At 37.6% G+C, this 17,203-nt stretch overlaps 3 protein-coding genes across 5 annotated transcripts in view; 2 read left to right on the top strand and 1 right to left on the bottom strand.

Moving 5' to 3' along the window:
• Positions 1-533: 533 nt before the first annotated feature.
• LOC139103538 (cytochrome P450 307a1) lies at positions 534-4,801 on the top strand. Its single transcript, XM_070658323.1, has 3 exons — positions 534-989; positions 2,785-3,576; positions 3,830-4,801. The coding sequence occupies exons 1-3, from the start codon at positions 590-592 to the stop codon at positions 4,156-4,158; spliced, it is 1,521 nt and encodes a 506-aa protein (XP_070514424.1). The 5' UTR covers positions 534-589; the 3' UTR covers positions 4,159-4,801.
• Positions 3,804-17,022, bottom strand: LOC139103534 (trehalose transporter 1-like protein). 3 transcript variants are annotated; one of them, XM_070658313.1, is made up of 5 exons: positions 16,635-17,022; positions 11,667-11,723; positions 9,905-10,046; positions 7,772-8,091; positions 3,804-7,685 (listed from the first exon to the last, which is right to left on the bottom strand). In XM_070658313.1, exons 1-5 carry the CDS (start codon positions 16,668-16,670, stop codon positions 6,726-6,728), a joined length of 1,515 nt encoding a protein of 504 aa, XP_070514414.1. In that variant the 5' UTR covers positions 16,671-17,022; the 3' UTR covers positions 3,804-6,725. The 3 variants fall into 3 exon arrangements, with proteins under 3 accessions (XP_070514414.1, XP_070514413.1, XP_070514415.1); XM_070658312.1 differs by lacking the exon at positions 16,635-17,022 and adding an exon at positions 12,450-13,920; XM_070658314.1 differs by lacking the exon at positions 16,635-17,022 and adding an exon at positions 11,973-12,194.
• The window catches only part of LOC139103540 (uncharacterized), a 52,653-nt gene continuing 45,086 nt past the window's right edge, over positions 9,637-17,203 (top strand). Inside the window, exon 1 of the mRNA XM_070658329.1 lies at positions 9,637-9,790. The gene's annotated coding sequence lies outside the window, so the exon portion shown is untranslated. The remainder of the gene's footprint in view (positions 9,791-17,203) is intronic.

The raw sequence follows: 17,203 nt of genomic DNA, 5'->3' as shown, positions 1-17,203 counted from the left end.
AACACGAATCCATATGTATGGGGTTGAGGCGCACAGTGCTCGACGCAAATGTGCTGACTACATTACGCCCGGCTATATAAGATAGCCGGACAACCATCCTATCCCCACAGACCGAGTCAGATCGGCGGACCGTTCACAGACGGGCCACAAGGAGCTTGCGTCTCGATCGGCCGATACTCTCAATCGCAGTGAAGACATCACATTCAAGATCATCTTATAGAAAAGTCGATTGTTGACACTTCTGGTAAAGTGATAAAGAAACTACAAGAAGTTTGAAGAATTATTTTGTCAAGAGACATTCAAGCGATCCGATTATCAAGACCACTATATACTTTAATTAACAAAAAAAAAAAAAAAAAAAGGGGATAAACAAAATTAACTCCGCAGAAAGGAAATCGAAGTACTCAAGAATCAAATAATTTGAGATCAAACGGTACATGTCGATAGCAAAATACATCCGTCGGAGCATCAAGAACCGGAGAATATTTTTTTAAATCGTCAGAAAAAAAAAAAAAAAGAAAAGGGAAGAAAAGGCAAGGAGGAAGAAAAAGATTATTTTTAGTGAAGAATTTTGTGATTGTGTCGAAGGATGATTTTTATCAGCGCTACGACATACTTTCTGCTCGCTATCGTTCTGGTAGCCTTGGTCTTGATCCTGATGGACTATGTCACATCGAAGGAGAAGCCGAAGAAATTATACGACGACGAAGATCTTTCCGGCTTACTGGAGCCGCCTGGACCAAAACCGTGGCCAGTTCTAGGCTCTCTTCACATTTTGGGACGCTATGACGTACCTTACAAGGCTTTCGGCGACCTCGTCAAGGCCTACAACAGCCAGGTGATCAAGCTCAAGATGGGGTCTGTACCTTGCGTCGTCGTCAATGGATTGGAGAACATCAAGGAAGTCTTGCTCACTAAGAGCCATCACTTCGACTCCAGACCAAACTTCATTAGATATCATCTTCTCTTCGGTGGCAATAAGGAGAACTGTAAGTATTCATTTAAAATTTATTATCATTTCAAGTGCTTCGCTAAAAATCGATTCAAAATTATTTTTTATCTCTTAGAATACAATTTCTTCAATTAATACGTAAAAAATTTTATGGTCGGAAAATTGCAAGAAAAAATTCATAACTTTATATACATTTAACACACATTTCTAATTTTATTTTTATTAATTTATTAATTTATATATATATATATATATATATATATATATATATATATATGTGTCACTGAATTACATTATTAACAAACCGAATAAAAATTGCTCGTGGTCGGTTAGCGTTCTTAGATCACTAGTCGAAACAGAGATCGATTACGCTCGCGCAATCGCAACGAATCACTCTCTCAGCGGTTTCGGTCACGTTGCGAGCATGTTTTCCGATCGCACGTCCGCCAGAGAGATCAGAAATTCCAATTGATTGCAATTATGAATCATATCGCTGGCCGAAAGTTTGCCATTTCTTCTAGAGCATCTGAGAAAGCCGCATGCTAACGACCTTGTGCGTCGCAATCGCCCAGACACGTGAGCGTACATATGCGTGCACATACACGTGTTTCACGCGCAATATATGATTTACTTGTCGCGCATATTACTCGCCCGCGCCGAAACTCGTGCTAAGGTCAGCGCGAGAAGCGGTACCAAGTGCAGGCGGAAAAGGTCACGGCACCACTTTCACGCGTTCCTGGCTCACCCGGCAGCCGGCAAACAGGATCAAGGCTGATCCATCAGAATCGCCGCCGCTGCAGCTCGCAGATCCAAGACGATCGCGTTAACCCTTTCCATTGCACATTTATGCGCGCCGAGCATTTTATTTTTGCGCGCACGTCACTAACGCCGGTAGTTTTTAATACGATCACTTCCATAAGGTTTTCTTGTTTGCATAACCAAAGTTATTATTAGCGACTAATCATTAGCTGCTTTCTTAATTATTTCGTCACGCGCAATAAATTAACAGTCTGTTTCTCTGCACTAACCTTTCTTAACGTTTGCACGCTTCGATTTAGTTGCTCGTTACGAATTTAATATGCAGCTCGTACGATCGGTCGTAATGAAATCTAACACGTATTTCTGATTATGTAAAGCGCCGAAAAATAAAAAAGGCCTCCGCTACAAAAAGCTTTTCTGAAATGTGGCTCCGATGCGTTTATCTTGATAAAACGCCTTGCCAGAAAGATTATCACAGAAAAACAAGTAGCGGAAGGACGGGGTTGTTTTTTTTTTTTTTCTTTTCTTTTTTTTTTTTTTTTTTTTAAATTCTCGGACGCCCTGCACGGCGAGAAACCGGGTCACTTCCTGCTGACGTCTCTTCTTCTACTTTGATTTTATATCAAACGCGCGGCTCAACTGCGAATCGAATTTTCTGCCGTGCTCGCCGGGGAATTGATGTCGCGTTGTCTAGAGCTGCGTTCGCATTACATTTCCGCGTACGAAGTGCGCGCGGAGGTGTGCAGAATAGAAAGGGAACGTGTGCGAATTTTTCTCTTGCAAAACGATGATGTTTCGAAACGCGATGTTACGCACGCCGGGACGGTAACAAGGCCAAGTTCAACGTCGCTGCGAGTCGTGCTGATTGTCCTTTTCTCGATTTAGTAATGCGAGCTGCGATATACCCGTGAAATATATACATTCACCATCACGATGCACATATCGGCGTCAGCTGGTTCCGTTGAGAGTTACTATAAATTGCGATTATACGAAAGCATCGATGGGTTACGTTGAAAAATGTTTTGAAATCAATTTAATCGATTTAAAATAATTTTTATTTTTTTTTTTTACAGCTTTGGCATTTTGCAATTGGTCGGATGTCCAGAAGACGCGAAGGGAAATGTTGCGAGGGCATACCTTCCCGCGCGCCTTCACCACGCGATACAACCAGTTGAATGGGATCATCGGCGGTGAGATAGACTGGCTGATAAACCATCTGACTGGTGTCTCTGGTGCCAGCGTGCACGCCAAGCCGCTGATCATGCACACGTGCGCGAATATCTTTCTCAATTACTTCTCATCGCGTAGATTCGGCCTCAGCAACGAATCCTTCCGCGAGATGATCGGAAATTTCGACAAGGTATTCTACGAGGTGAACCAGGGATACGCCGCTGATTTTATGCCGTTCCTCATGCCGCTGCATCAGCGCAATATGACGAGAATGGCGAACTGGAGTCACGGAGTTCGCAAGTTCATGGAAAGCAACGTGATCGGGGACCGCTTGACGTGCTGGAAGTCGGTTATACCTGAAGAGGATTACGTCGACTGCTTAATCAATCACATCAAGACAGTTTCCGAGCCCAAAATGACGTGGGACATGGCGATGTTCGCTCTCGAAGATATTATCGGCGGTCACTCGGCAATCGGCAACTTCCTCGTTAAGATCTTGGGCTATCTGGTCACCCGATCTCACGTACAGAAAACGGCGCAGATGGAAATCGACGGAATTGAAATCCCGGGCGACTTCGTCGGGCTGGAAAACAGGGGAAACATGCCGTACACGGAAGCTATCATTCTCGAAACTATCAGAATGATTTGCAGCCCGATTGTGCCGCATGTCGCTAATCAAGATAGCTCCATAGCTGGTAAGTAATTTTTATTTTAATTTAATTTAATTTTTTTTTATATATTAAAAACGAACCTCGTATAATTCTTGATTTGCTCGCAAAGTGTTTTCGTAATTAATTTTAAAACTTTACAAAATCGTGCAAGTAAAGAAAAAAAGAAATTGTAAATTTTTATTTTAATTAGTTTAATTGCGAATAAAAATGACATCGATATATTTATTAATGTAATAGATTAAAGACAGTAGTTTTATTTAAATCTCATTTATTTCAGGTTACAAGGTGGAGAAGGATACATTTATATTTCTAAATAACTACGATTTAAATATGTCGGAGGAGCTGTGGACGTCTCCTGAAGAGTTCATGCCGGAGAGATTTGTGCAGAATGGCAAGCTACTAAAGCCAGAACATTTTCTGCCGTTCGGAGGTGGCCGGAGGTCTTGTATGGGGTACAAAATGGTACAATATATTAGCTTCTCGACGATAGCCACTTTGCTGAAAAACTTCAACATATTGCCGGCAGAAAACGAGACTTATAAAGTTCCCATCGGGAACCTGGCGCTTCCGGAGGACACATTCAAATTTCGTTTTGAAAGACGGTAGAATAATAAACGCGACGCTAAGAAAAATAATATAAATCATAACGGATCGAAGTGCATGTCGATTTCTCATTCACGATTCGATCACTGGGCTGGTTTTCTGATAACTTTGCCAATCGTGCGAAACATTGGCGATCAAAGGTACCGAGACCGATTGGGTCCGTGAGGTAGGAAAGTTTATGAAATTTAATATTTAATTTAATGCCTGACGGCAATTAAGTGCGAGATAAACGTTTTGCACGTCGGCGAAGTTTTTATTAACGTTACACGTCGCGAGGACCAGCAGCTAAAAAGAGGCTTTTGACTCCAATGAAGCTTTACTTATATAAGGAGGGTTAGGTAACGAAACGAGTGGAGAGTATTCGATCTCCGACGCTAACAGAGCTTTACTGACATTACTAGATTGTTAAGATAGTTAATTAAATCGTTCTACGATTCATGCCTTAGACGCGTAAAAACCCAGTTACGTCAGTTAAAATCTTGATAAAGTATCTTACACATTGCAGATTTTTTCTCTCTTTTTAAATCAATCAAATTATATATATTTTATTTTATTTTATTTTATTTTTTTCTCTTTAGATGTCGAACAATTTTTAGCATTGTTATACATGTGTAAGTACTTTAGTTTCTTTGTTGTATCGTCATCTTTCATGATATGTAGTGGTACGAAATAATCTCGAAGAATCATCTTAAGTGCGAGAGAAACTGAAAAGATAACAAAGTAATATTTTTTCTTTTCGTATCACCTCGCGAAGAATAATTTATTTTAATTAAAATTTATTAGTACTAGAGTATTACGTTATTATTATAAATACAATTATTCTACGTTACTGTCGCTTTTTATTATTAATATTTTTGTCAGTAATCGTGTTAATTGCGTCGTCCTATTCTTTCTCACCTCGTTTCTTCGCATATATCCCGCGCTTTTATATTTCATAAATTGTACATTATTTTGTGTTTGTTATTTAATTATCGTCATTGTTACGCTATTTTTGTTAATTTATTATTTAAGATTTTAATAAAATACATAAGACACACATATGTATATATATATAATACATATAATATATATATACATATATACACATATTATGTACATATATGTATGTATTTTTATATCGTCATATGAGTATATACGTATAATATTTAGTATAATTTAAATAAATCAGTAATTATAAATTAATTCATCGATTAACTGCCTGACGAGAAAGTTATTAAACTAAAAAAAAAAGGGGAAAAAAATTAAATACTTCAAGTTTGATAGATTAAGTAAATTTCCGCCGATATTATCACATCGATATTATCAAGTTCTTCGCGAAAAATACTCTATATGTATAAAGGAAAATAACACTTGTAATTATATAAAAGGTAGTTGTCGTCAAGTGACAACTTAATCGCGGAGGAAACCCGATTATTATCGCGGCATACACGACGAAACGTTCCGCGGACTTAATAAATAATAACGACTACGTCTGTGACCCGCGAATACGTATTTCTTTTCTATGTTGTCGCGCGGCTAATTATTCGATCGTTATCGCCAATCTGTTGGCCCCATTAAACGTGTTAATTCGCGAAAATACAATTTGCGAAAAAAAATAAATTAGCAAATAAGTTATTCGTGCATTTAGCACTTAAATAAACTACGTGTCTTTACACAATTTTTTTTTTTTTCTTTGTTTTTTTAGTTGTTGAGTAGTCACATAATTTATTAATGGCAAGTCTTATATTTAATTAATTATACGTACTATCGATGAAACATTATCGATATTACAATACCTTTCTCTTAAGATCTTCGTAGATACCATTCATAATGATATTTAATGTCTCTTGATGACAGAAAATTTTTTTGCAAAAATGCATGATAAAGGTTGGATTTTTTTAACATATTTTAAACGTCAAATTATGCTTTGACTATTGAACAATAAAATAATATACTGAGTTTTAATTAAATAGTATACTATGTATTATTAAAATATCATTTTCGAGATTGCGTATCATATCTTTTTTTCTTTCTTTCTTTTTCTTTCTTCTCAAATTAATACTTAATCTCATTTTAATGTACAATAGTTTGCGTTATGCATGCATGTTATGCATGTGAAACCAAGTATTGATATATGGCACTGTTTTCGTTGCAATGGTACAATTCTATTCCGACGACAACACAATTCCATCGCTTACATTTCACTTTACTTTGTGTGCCCTAAGCAAATACCTTTTACGTCTTTTATCTTCTTTAATTCTCCGCGAAATATACGATATGATAAAAAGATCTCAACATATGACGTATATATTTAAAATAAGAGATAACTCGTTACTTCAACATAACCCTTCGATTACGGAATGCCTTGAAGTATCACAGTAAAACCTTCCGCCTAATTTAATTTCATCCATCGATCACATAATATTCGTACATTTATACGCTTTGATTCGCGGCCCTATCTGCACCAGCGCGTCATTTTATCCTCGTCATAAAAGAAAACAATCACGAGAATTTTGACCTTATTTACCTCCGTGCATTTGATTAATATTATCTAACCTCGACGACTGCTCGCAAATAAGCAATAAATATTCTTAATTTCTTAGAAGACCGCCGGAGGTCGGAGTGACTATCTCCTCGACTATCGGCTCCGTTGGCTGCAGCTCGAAGGCCTTCTTCTTCGACGCGAACATATCCTCGATTTCGCGCAGGGTTTTCCCTTTCGTCTCGGGTAAGAAAAATAGGATGAATATCGCCCCGATTAAAGAGATAATCGCGAAGAAGAGGAACACCCCGTGCATGCCCATCACCCTTTGCATGTCGGGATACGTTTTGACGGTAACCGCGCTAAAGAGATAGCCTATAGCCACCGTCGAGCCGGACAGTATGTCCTTGACTTTGGGTGGGAACACCTCGCCCACCATGGCGAACGGGATCACCAGGTAGCCCAAGGTGCTCGTGAATATGTACATCACCATGCATATCACCGGGACCACTCCGTTGTCTGCCATGACGGTCCCTTTATCGGCAAGAAACAGATACAGCGACAGACCGCCCATAAAGATCGTCATACCAACGCCGGAGATAATCGACGGCACTCGTCGGCCGTATTTCCGGGACACTCCGGCCGTTAAAAGACTGGCTATAAAACGAGCAACGCCTATCAATACCGCGCCAAGATAAGGATCCAACTCGACCCCCGACTTCTCCATAATTGCGACGGCGTTGTATATGATGACGAAGATCCCGGAGAACTGTTGGAAGAAGAAGAAGCTCAGCATTATGCCAAACGGCACCAAAGCGTTTCTTTTCACCAAATGTTTCAGCAGATTCTGATTCTTTTTCTGCTGCCGTGGCTTCAGCTCGAATAAGACTTCGGGCGGTGCCGGCTGGTCCTTCGGTATCCCGCGGAACTTTTTCATAATTTCCAGTGCCTCGTCAGGCCGATTTTGATCCCGCAGCCACAGCGGAGTCTCGGGTACAACCAGCAACGTAAGGGCGATTGCGCACACGGGGAATAAAGCGCACATTAACGCCACTAGCCGCCAGTCATCCTTTTTTAAAAAAAGAAAAAGAAAGAAAAATATTTCAATAAGTTCACGTATAAAACTGTATAAAATTCAATATTATAATTACTCACCTTAATAATCAATCCGAAAATATAAACAATGAGAACACCAAGAGCGATAGAAATACTGGTCCACGTAACCATCGTACCTCGCCACTTCGGTCCCGCTATTTCCGCGACGTACACCGTCGTTGGTACCGATGCCATGCCCGTGGATATTCCAGAGATCGATCTCCCGATCAAAATCTGGACGAAACTATTCGACATGTAAATGGTCACCCAGCCAGCCATTGAGATCAACGACGTCACGAACATGCTGACTCTTCTCCCTCGTCCCATCACGGCGCTCGATAATAGACAGCCGAGCGGTGTGCCCAACGCGGATACGGTAGCTGCCGGGCGAATAATTAAAATTAATTTTATTTTGTTTTCTACCTAAAAGACATTGGTGTTACGCGCGAATTAGTTATTATTTATTCCCGCTTGTTCTCGGATAAACGATTTTTGGGACTTGATCGAACATGAGTATTTCAATAGCGATGATTTTTAGAGCTCAAAAGCGATGATCGAACTCGGAGCAGTGAAAAAATATTCTCGAGCATCGAGCCAGCTTGATTTTTGTGTTAGAAGACGGTCTCGAGCTCGCCGAGTGCTGCAAAAAAAATGTAAACAGACGAGCTCGCGGCTGAGCTCGGCGTTACCGAGAATTCGGTGCGAGAAGGACAACGGTCAATTGACGATCGTCTCTATCGACTGTCTCACTCTTTTTACGCGGACCTCTCGCTTTCTCCAAGGGCCGAAATTCAGTCTAGCCACGGACGTTCGAGCGCGAGGACGTGTCCGTGATCGCTCCGCAATTACGCTTACTTTTTGACCGCGGATCGAAAGCTTTCGCACGCGAATCAGTGTCGACGTCGTCGACTCGGATACGAACGATCGTTTTGTGTACTCCTGTGCCATTCCACTATTCGTTCCGGGCTTTGTTTAGCGCCTCGAAAATGTGCATCGGAACGGCAAGGTTACGCCGGCCGCGGGGGCGCAACAGACGGGGCGAGCAACCGAAAGTGCGCCATGTTCGGTGTTGCCAACCCGCTTCACTCGCCATCTCCTTCGACAACGTTCAGCGAGTTTCGGCCATCGCTATTGCCGCGGAGTGAGATCCGCGCCTCCCCCGTCTTCCTTGTCGCGGCCGCGGCTCGCATTCGATTTCGGACTGGATTATTGTGCTTCTCAAGGACGACAAAGTGCGCGAGGAGAACATTCGTTATTGCGGCCCGTCTCGTTCGCCGCAATGGCGCGAGTTCGCGGCATCGTTCCGCCGGCGGAAAGTGATCGAAGGATCGAAGGTGACCTCGCTTTACGTCGCGGACAGTCCCTCGCGTCGGGATCGAGGACGACTCTAGTGGAAGCCCCGGCGGAAGTGAACAACGCCAGGAATACCGGGAGTGTAATTTTATGCAACGCACGATCGTTCCGTGCTTTGCTTTGTGCCACGAGAACGTGCTTCGGAACGGCAAGGTGACTCGAGGGCGCAACGGACGGAGCAACCAAACGGAATTGCGCCGCGTGCCCCCATTACCGACCTGCGTCCCCGCCGTCCCCCGCAGCGACGTTCAGCTGGATTCGGCCATCGCCGTTGTCGCGGAGTGAGATCTGCACCTCGCCCGCCTTCTTCGTCGCGGCAGTGGTTCTCATTCGGTTTCGGACTGGATTTTTGTGAAGAGGAAACTTCGGCGGGACTGAACAACGCCACGAATACCGAGAGTGCAAATTTATTGCAACGTACGATTGTTCGTCGCGCTTCCTAATTTTAATCGGAAAAAATCGCCGCGATAATCCACCGTCAATCTCAGTCGTTCGTCTCTCGTGTGGTAGTGTTAGTAATGTGAAGTGATTAAAAAAAAAAAAGCAGAGCAGTGTAATATAGTGTTAAGTGATGTGAAGTGCTGCAACACGTCAGGATTAACCTCAGGATAATCCAGAACGCTTCCACGAAGGAAGGAGGGAAGGAAGGAAGGAGGGAAGGACGGACGAACGAACGAACGATGGAAAATAACCTGCCCTAACCTACTTCAATCGACAGATGCAAAGGTAAGTGACCTAATATCCGAAATCTAATAACGCCCGCGAAGCGCCCGCTCTGTAACGTCCAATAATAATTAAAATCGGCAACGAATTCGGGAATTAATTTTCGGGAACACTGACCCATCCAATTTGCCTGGTTACTGTCGAGTTTCAAATCGTTCTCGTCTTTCGGGGACATCATCGCGTGTTCTGCCACGGCGCTGTAACCGAAACCCATCGCCGGTCCCAGAACCACAACGTTGGCGCACAAAGCCATCAGTATCTGTAAAAAGAAAAACAAATTGCGAATTGGAATAGAGCCGCGATATTGCGAAATTACAACAAACACGCAGCGACGTAACGGTAGCGACGCGTAAAAATCCCAGGATAAATATTTGTATTCTCAGTGAGGGGTAGAACCTTGATAAACTTCTCAACGAGGCGGAAAATTTATAACTAACATTATTTATAGCTATTGTGACGCAAAAAAAGGCGTGCAAGTGTAACGGTAAACAGATACGGGAGGCACTGCAGTTATCGTACCACCAAAGGCTAAGGTTAATAAAGCACGTATCAGTTTGGCATCGAATATATTATCGGAATACAATTTTCTTATCGCGTCAAACATTGCAGCCATTGCGCGCACATAAATATTACAACCGGTTTCGAATAATTACGGAGGCGAAAAAAAAAGGTGTACCCGGCAAATAAATCTCAGAATTCCCGCGATAAAGTGATAGAAGTTTTATTCAGCTCGAAGATTAAACGTAATACGCATGTAGCGCCGTATTATTAAAATTGCGAGATTATTATCGGATCGAAAAATCTCTTAGATAGGACGTAGATAATATATATCTTATCAATGCTGATCTCAAGATTTGAAATTTTATGTAATAATAAAGATGAGCGACGAATACATACGTATATATTCTATGTGTGTGCAAGAACAAGTATTTTTTTTTTTTTTTTCCGGGAGTAATCATGCAGAAACGGAAATTGAAATCTTTTACGACACGCGCGGGAATAAAGAAAATCGCGCCGTTAATAGATAAATACGCCAAAATAATTATCGAATGCGTATAATTGAACAAAAAAATTTTTAATTAACGAAATCTTTCTTTAAACTGAGATATTTATTATTGCTCGTATTTTTTTTTTTTTTTAATCTTTAAATGTGTAACTTTACGGCCAATTGCTGTCACAAGGTTGGCACAATGACGTTACAAACTTTTTTTGCGATTAATAATTGTTCATGAGTTACGTAAAAGTTACCCAGTAATCTGCATAATTTATTACCAATACGATCGAACCAACTAGAAAATCTGTTTTACTAAACATCTTGTTTGTATTTCGTCATTCAATTTAAAATTTACATTTTATCTTTATTATTACATTTTAATTCTGAGATTATTCAGAAAACCGAAGAGCTTGCAGGAAATAAATTGAAATGTTTTATTGCGGAGGTACGTTATGTTAATACATACAAAGAAAAAAAAAGACCGAAGTTTATTGCAAAGTCGTGCACGTTTCAATTGTTAAAATAAAAAAAAAACGCGCATTTAATACAGCTTTATTCACGTAAAACCAAGTTTAACGTGTAATAAATCGCGTAATAAATTAAAATTATTATGCACAAATCATTAATGTTCAATACAAATTCCCGAGGCAATAATTGATGATTGATAACTCTGTTAACGAAATATGTAAGTTATTCTAAGAAATATATTTTTATTAACACTTAGATTCGATAAATAATATGTGATAATTATTTGTGTGAATATTATTCATACGATACAATAACTGAGTCACTTAATTTTATTACTTATGGAAATTTGTTAATTGTAATTGAAAAATTACACCAGACTTGTTTACACATTATACGTGTTAAAAGATTTTATCTTACTTGATAAGTTATTCCGGCTCGTTCCCACTTTTTCTCTTCCGTAGCATTGGGTTCCATCTGCAAAAAAAAAAAAGAAAAAAGATTAATAGATCGTCTATAGTACATTTCCATTACATAAAATATATTGGAAACAAGTTGTTACATTTTTTCTTTAAAAAAAAAAAAAAAAGTTATTTTTTATAAATCATAAACGATAGAAGTTTATGACTTTTTATTGGAATATCAACGTCTGATTTATGACGACGCATACATCGTTGAAATTATCATAGACCGTGCTTATAATTATTGATATTTAGAATAACTTACTATTTAGTAACGTTAAAACGTAGAATAAAGTGGTACTAAACTTCGACTTGTGAATCGTTATCGCTTTTCGAGGAATGACTAATATTTAGAGATGGCTCTTTGAAAGAGAGTTAAAAAAGAAGAGAAAATCCAGGGGAGATCTGACAAACATAATCGTGATAACCTTTATCTAAATAAGAATACAAATAGACAACGGGAGAAATTCGAGTTATAAATAACAACTATTTTTAAATAGCTTTTTTTAACAGATTTTTGCCAACAATTTTTTTTTTTTTTAATAATAATTCTGTTAGGTAAAACAAAATTGATTTGCAAAATATTAATTTTTTTAAGTAAACGAGAAAAAAGAATGTATGAAAATACGATGATGGAGAATATAAGTATCAAAAAATGTGCATTAAAATTTAAGAAAAGGTTCAAAATTAATTAACAATTAATTTTTAATTATATCACATTTTGTTGAAAATATGTACGTACCTTGATCTCCACACATGTCGATATGGGTTCGTTCGTATTGTTAGTATCAATTTGTCCATTCGCATTATTAACATGTTCGTTATTATCGTGTTTATTATTACCGTTTTCATTAACGTTCGCATTATTAATTTCTTTCTCTTTGTGGGTATTGTCACCATTTAATTGTTTATTCGCATTGTTCGTATTATTCGCATTAGCATTCGTATTATTAATGTCTATTTGTTCATTCGAGTTTTCGACGTTTGTTGGTTTATTCGCGTTATCAACGTCTAACGTCTCTCCCATGGTTTCTCTTTTCTTTTATCACTTTCGTCGATAATTAATCGCGGCAGAATAATATAACGACGGTAACTCGTGTGATAATTTTTTTGCCAAAAACGGAATTTTAGAACAGAGTATCAGTCTTCTTTTCTTTTTTTTTTCTTTTTTTTTCTTTTTTTTACGCCACTTTTCACAAATTTTTTGGTCGTTCGAACATTTATAAATACACCAACAATATTCGACTCGTGTATTTATATACTCGATAATGAGCTCGATATCGTATCGCTAACTACTTTAAATCTTCATCATCATTCATCGACCACTTGTGTGACTGAATATTTAAAAGGTACGAAAATGAAATGACTCGGAACTGCGGTTGCTAAAAAGATACAAAAGTCCCGAACAGCTTGAAACGAATTAAGTACCGTCCCGTCCAGGCGTATCGCGAATTTCAAACGCGAGATTGCGACTCCTTATTCTGTTTTCAGTCTTCTTCGTCCAGATTTATCGCAGCATCCTTGCTAGGGTTCTTTGAAAAATTATGATCCGCTTCTTCTTGAGATTACTCCTTCGATTACGTGACGAATTTTAAACGTTTGATCTACGGTTTTATTGCTTTTAAGCAAGAAGCCGAAACGATGCCTTTGTAGCATTCACTAGATTATTTCTCTGGAAAATTCTGACAACTAATTGCCGCTTTCTGATTAGCTTTATCTGCGGATCCGAGAAAGTAACGTCGAACGTCTATTTAATTCGAATGATTCAGTTCTGTGATAGGTTTAAAATGTTTAAAAATACGTCAAGTCTTTTTATTATTTTTTTTTTTTTTTTTTTTTTTTTTTTTCCGTTACACGAGCGACGTTTTTTAAATTAAGTTTTTAATTAAAAAGTTCCGATATATTTCTCTTTTTACACGTGTCGTAGAAAAATGATTTTTCCGAAGTCTTTCGACATACGCGAGACTCTCGATTAGCGCGAGATTGCGAGTTTTTTGGTGCAGCCGCGATTGTGACCAGTACTAACTGGCAACTCGTTGTTGACTGAGGACGACGCACAGAATTTATCTGCTGCACCCAGTCATGTTTCTCCACTCCGGGACAATTGCGCCGTTTGATGATCAACCGTATCGCAGCTGAGCGAATGCTCGCGTGTGTACGGCAAATATATTTAACGCTAGGCGCTTCTCTTTTATTGGAAACTCCGTACTGATAAGAAAGCGATTACGTAAAGAGACGATTAAAAGAACACTTATACCTGATAGGTTGCAAATTGGTGTAATAATATTTAATCAGACAATGTGATTGACAATTAATGATAGTGACGTCAGCGATATAATCTTGATTTATCATAACGTCATGAGAATGACTTGATTGAGAGAGGGAGAAAGTGCAACGGAGTAATTTATTTATTTATATATTTATAAAAAAAGGAAAGAAAGTAAGAGATAAAAAAATAAAAAAAAAAATAAGGAAAACGTGAGTAGCAGTAATAACAGATATAAAGCTTCTCGTATTTAGAACTTATATAATTTAATATCTTTTTTTGTTTAATTTTTAAATATCATGTATATTGCACGAGACAACAAGTTTCTAAAAATTAATTTTAATAACTTAGAATTTTACAAAAAAAAAAAAAAAAGAAGTTACACGCAATTTAATATTATTAATTAATGCTGATAAATTTAATTATTTCAGTTTAGTCTATTTGATAAGATAATACATAATATATCTTTTTGTTAAATTTCTTTAATAATACATTCTTTCAAGAATATCAGATGCGCCGATTGAGACTTTCAGGCGTTATTTATTCGTCGCAAATAAAATTTATAACGCATCACAAGATCGTGCACGTGTACTAATCTGCGACATCTGTTTGTTAAATCGAGTCAAAACGAAAGGCTAATTAGCAATCAGCGTAAGACTCCAATATAACTTCACGCTTCAATTGATTCTGCGCCACGAATTCACAGTAAGACCTAAACTCTTTCCAGTCTTATTTGTGCTCCGATAGTCTTGACATTGGCTTGCGTAACTTCCTCGAACAAGATATATTTATGGATACATACATATACGTATATATGTATAGTCGAGTATATATTATATTATATTATATTTGTGATTTTTAATTCTGATCTTACAACACCCGGTTAATTTATCATATTAAAAAGGCGCATTATAAGATACGCATTTTATTGCAGTTAAACTTTGTTCATAAACTAGGTCTCGTAATTAATGGCATTTTATGCAACACGGAATTCAAATAAAATTTTCTTGGTCTTGTTTTTTATTTTTTTTTCTTTTTTTCTTTTTTAAATAAAACTGATACAATTGTAAATAAAATTATTAAAATTGTTACATTAAGAGTATTATGTGTAATTACAATATTTCAAGTGCTAAAAAAGATAATGGTTGTCTTGATCAGAAGAATAATGACAAACCTGTTGTTTTTAGTACTTCCTACAAGTGACAGTATCGCCATTATCGTGAGACATCGTAAGCAAACAATATTAACACTGCAAAACAGACTTTAAAGTAATCGCAAACGTAATTAATTTCAAATTGTAAAGTTTAATTAAATTTTGAGGACAATTATACGAAATTTTAGTAGAGGAAGGTTTTCATGAATCGGAAAATTTAAGAAATTTATAAGTTGTTTTCCTTTTTGCTTTTTTTTTTATTTTCTTATTTTTTTATATATTTTTTTTATTCACTTAATATGTCGACGACCTTCGTTCTAAATTATGATTGCACATATTGTCGCATTTTATTAATGCTTATCGATAATTTAATACAGTAGGCAGTTAATTTTAATAGCTACGAATATACATATCTACAAAAGTATCTTATACATTAAGCTGTAATTAAACAAAATTATTATTCTACTTCATATAATTATGCATTTAATTGGAATAATATGATTAAAGTGTAATATACTTGCAGAAATTCATACATTGCTTTGGAAAGATACATTTAAATACATTGAAAATTATATTTAATATTCGATAAATAAAGTAGATAATTAACGATCTAAGTAATGCGTTTAATAAACACAAAAAAAAAAGAAAAAAAAAATAATATATATAAAAAGTGAAGAAAAAAAAACTGTCTTAATATGTGCGTCATTAAAGAACGTGTTTTAATAATGATAATGCTAATATCGTTTAATTATAACAAAGAAACGTTGCGAAGAATCGTATTGGCCTTTGAAGATTGAAATGTGTGTATGAATTAGAAGTAATTAAGTACAGCTCGTTATAAGACAGTAAGCCCATACGTAATACAGCATGAGAGCGTTATCACGGAACTCTTAGCGCTTGCGTAAGAGGATTAAATCGTCATTGCGATATCGCGTGCACGTCATGACGTGCCGATCTCCAAAGCCGATCGGCAATGCCATTCGCCTGTAAGGCCAATCGATTCTTGGTGAGATGGAAAAATCTCTGCAACATTCTGCTGAGTCATTTGCCTCGCGTGGCGCTTGCCTCGCGAGAAAAACTGATATAAATTTGCAGAAAGTGACAACTATCACACTGCCATTATTACCTATAATCAAGAGATTATTAGATCCCATTATCGCTTTTAATCGCGAAGTTATTACATTTTATTATCGCGCAATAATCGTAACAAATAACGTGAAAACGATCAAAGTACGATCTTGAAAGATGTGATAAATTTTATTTGCGGATTTATTTTTAATATTAATCACGGTAATTTATAATATTTAATTAAATTGCTCCGCAGCCAAGGTGCGTCGTTCAAATAAATTTAGATTGTTACATAACTCGCAATCGGAGTATTATTTTATACGTATATTTTAGTTCAGGTAATATCTTACGTGAATGCGTTTGAAGGAAGGCTTCGACAAATCGGAATGCACTCGGTTATGTAAAAGAGGAAGCAGGTTTCAAATGGTCCGTTGACCTACCTGAATGAAACTGCATTCTTCTTCAGGGGGAGACATTTTTCCAGATGTTAATGTATCGGCGTATCCAAATTAAAATCACTTTCTCGGGCACGGGTTTTGACCAAAAAAATGTACACTTCGACCGAGCCCGCGTATGTATTTCTTAACAGCCAGCTGATGACTTCACGTTCTTTTCGTGAGATGCGTTATGACCACTTTATTTATAGATAAAGAATAGGCACGTGATACGTTCACCGTGATAACAGATTCTTTTTCTTCGGAGATGAAAATGTTGTCGAAGCGGCACATAAAAATTGAAAATATCTTAGAATTGTTATCGGTATTTATCCATATTATCGAAGCCGATGAAAGTGTGCAATAACTGTACAGTAATCCGGGTTGCGACGTGATTTCTCTGATGAAAGCGCGCACCAAAACTGACTTGTTTAAGACTTGTTTAACCACTTAACGTTGCTATATGAGCGCCGCACACGAGACTCGTGTTTATTAGATTTGGAATGTATTCAGCGCCTTACAAGATACACGTGAATGTACCAAAATTAATTTATTTGACTCGGTTTCTATGCGAG

Source organism: Cardiocondyla obscurior, linkage group LG06, assembly GCF_019399895.1.
Source record: "Cardiocondyla obscurior isolate alpha-2009 linkage group LG06, Cobs3.1, whole genome shotgun sequence".
NCBI classification, from domain to species: Eukaryota; Metazoa; Arthropoda; class Insecta; order Hymenoptera; family Formicidae; genus Cardiocondyla; species Cardiocondyla obscurior.
Note: the sequence above shows the minus strand (reverse complement) of the source record. Positions and strands in the feature narration are given on the sequence as shown.

Bases quoted from the DNA above. Each gene is read 5' to 3' on its own strand.
- LOC139103538 (XM_070658323.1), top strand. From the start codon at position 590: ATGATTTTTATCAGCGCTACGACATACTTTCTGCTCGCTATCGTTCTG. The intron at 990-2,784 runs GTAAGTATTCAT...TTTTTTTTACAG, and splicing joins CGGTGGCAATAAGGAGAACT to CTTTGGCATTTTGCAATTGG. The intron at 3,577-3,829 runs GTAAGTAATTTT...CATTTATTTCAG, and splicing joins TCAAGATAGCTCCATAGCTG to GTTACAAGGTGGAGAAGGAT.
- LOC139103534 (XM_070658312.1), bottom strand. From the start codon at position 12,734: ATGGGAGAGACGTTAGACGTTGATAACGCGAATAAACCAACAAACGTC. The intron at 8,092-9,904 runs GTCAGTGTTCCC...TTCGCCCGGCAG, and splicing joins TAACCAGGCAAATTGGATGG to CTACCGTATCCGCGTTGGGC. The intron at 7,686-7,771 runs GTGAGTAATTAT...TTTTTAAAAAAG, and splicing joins TTTTCGGATTGATTATTAAG to GATGACTGGCGGCTAGTGGC.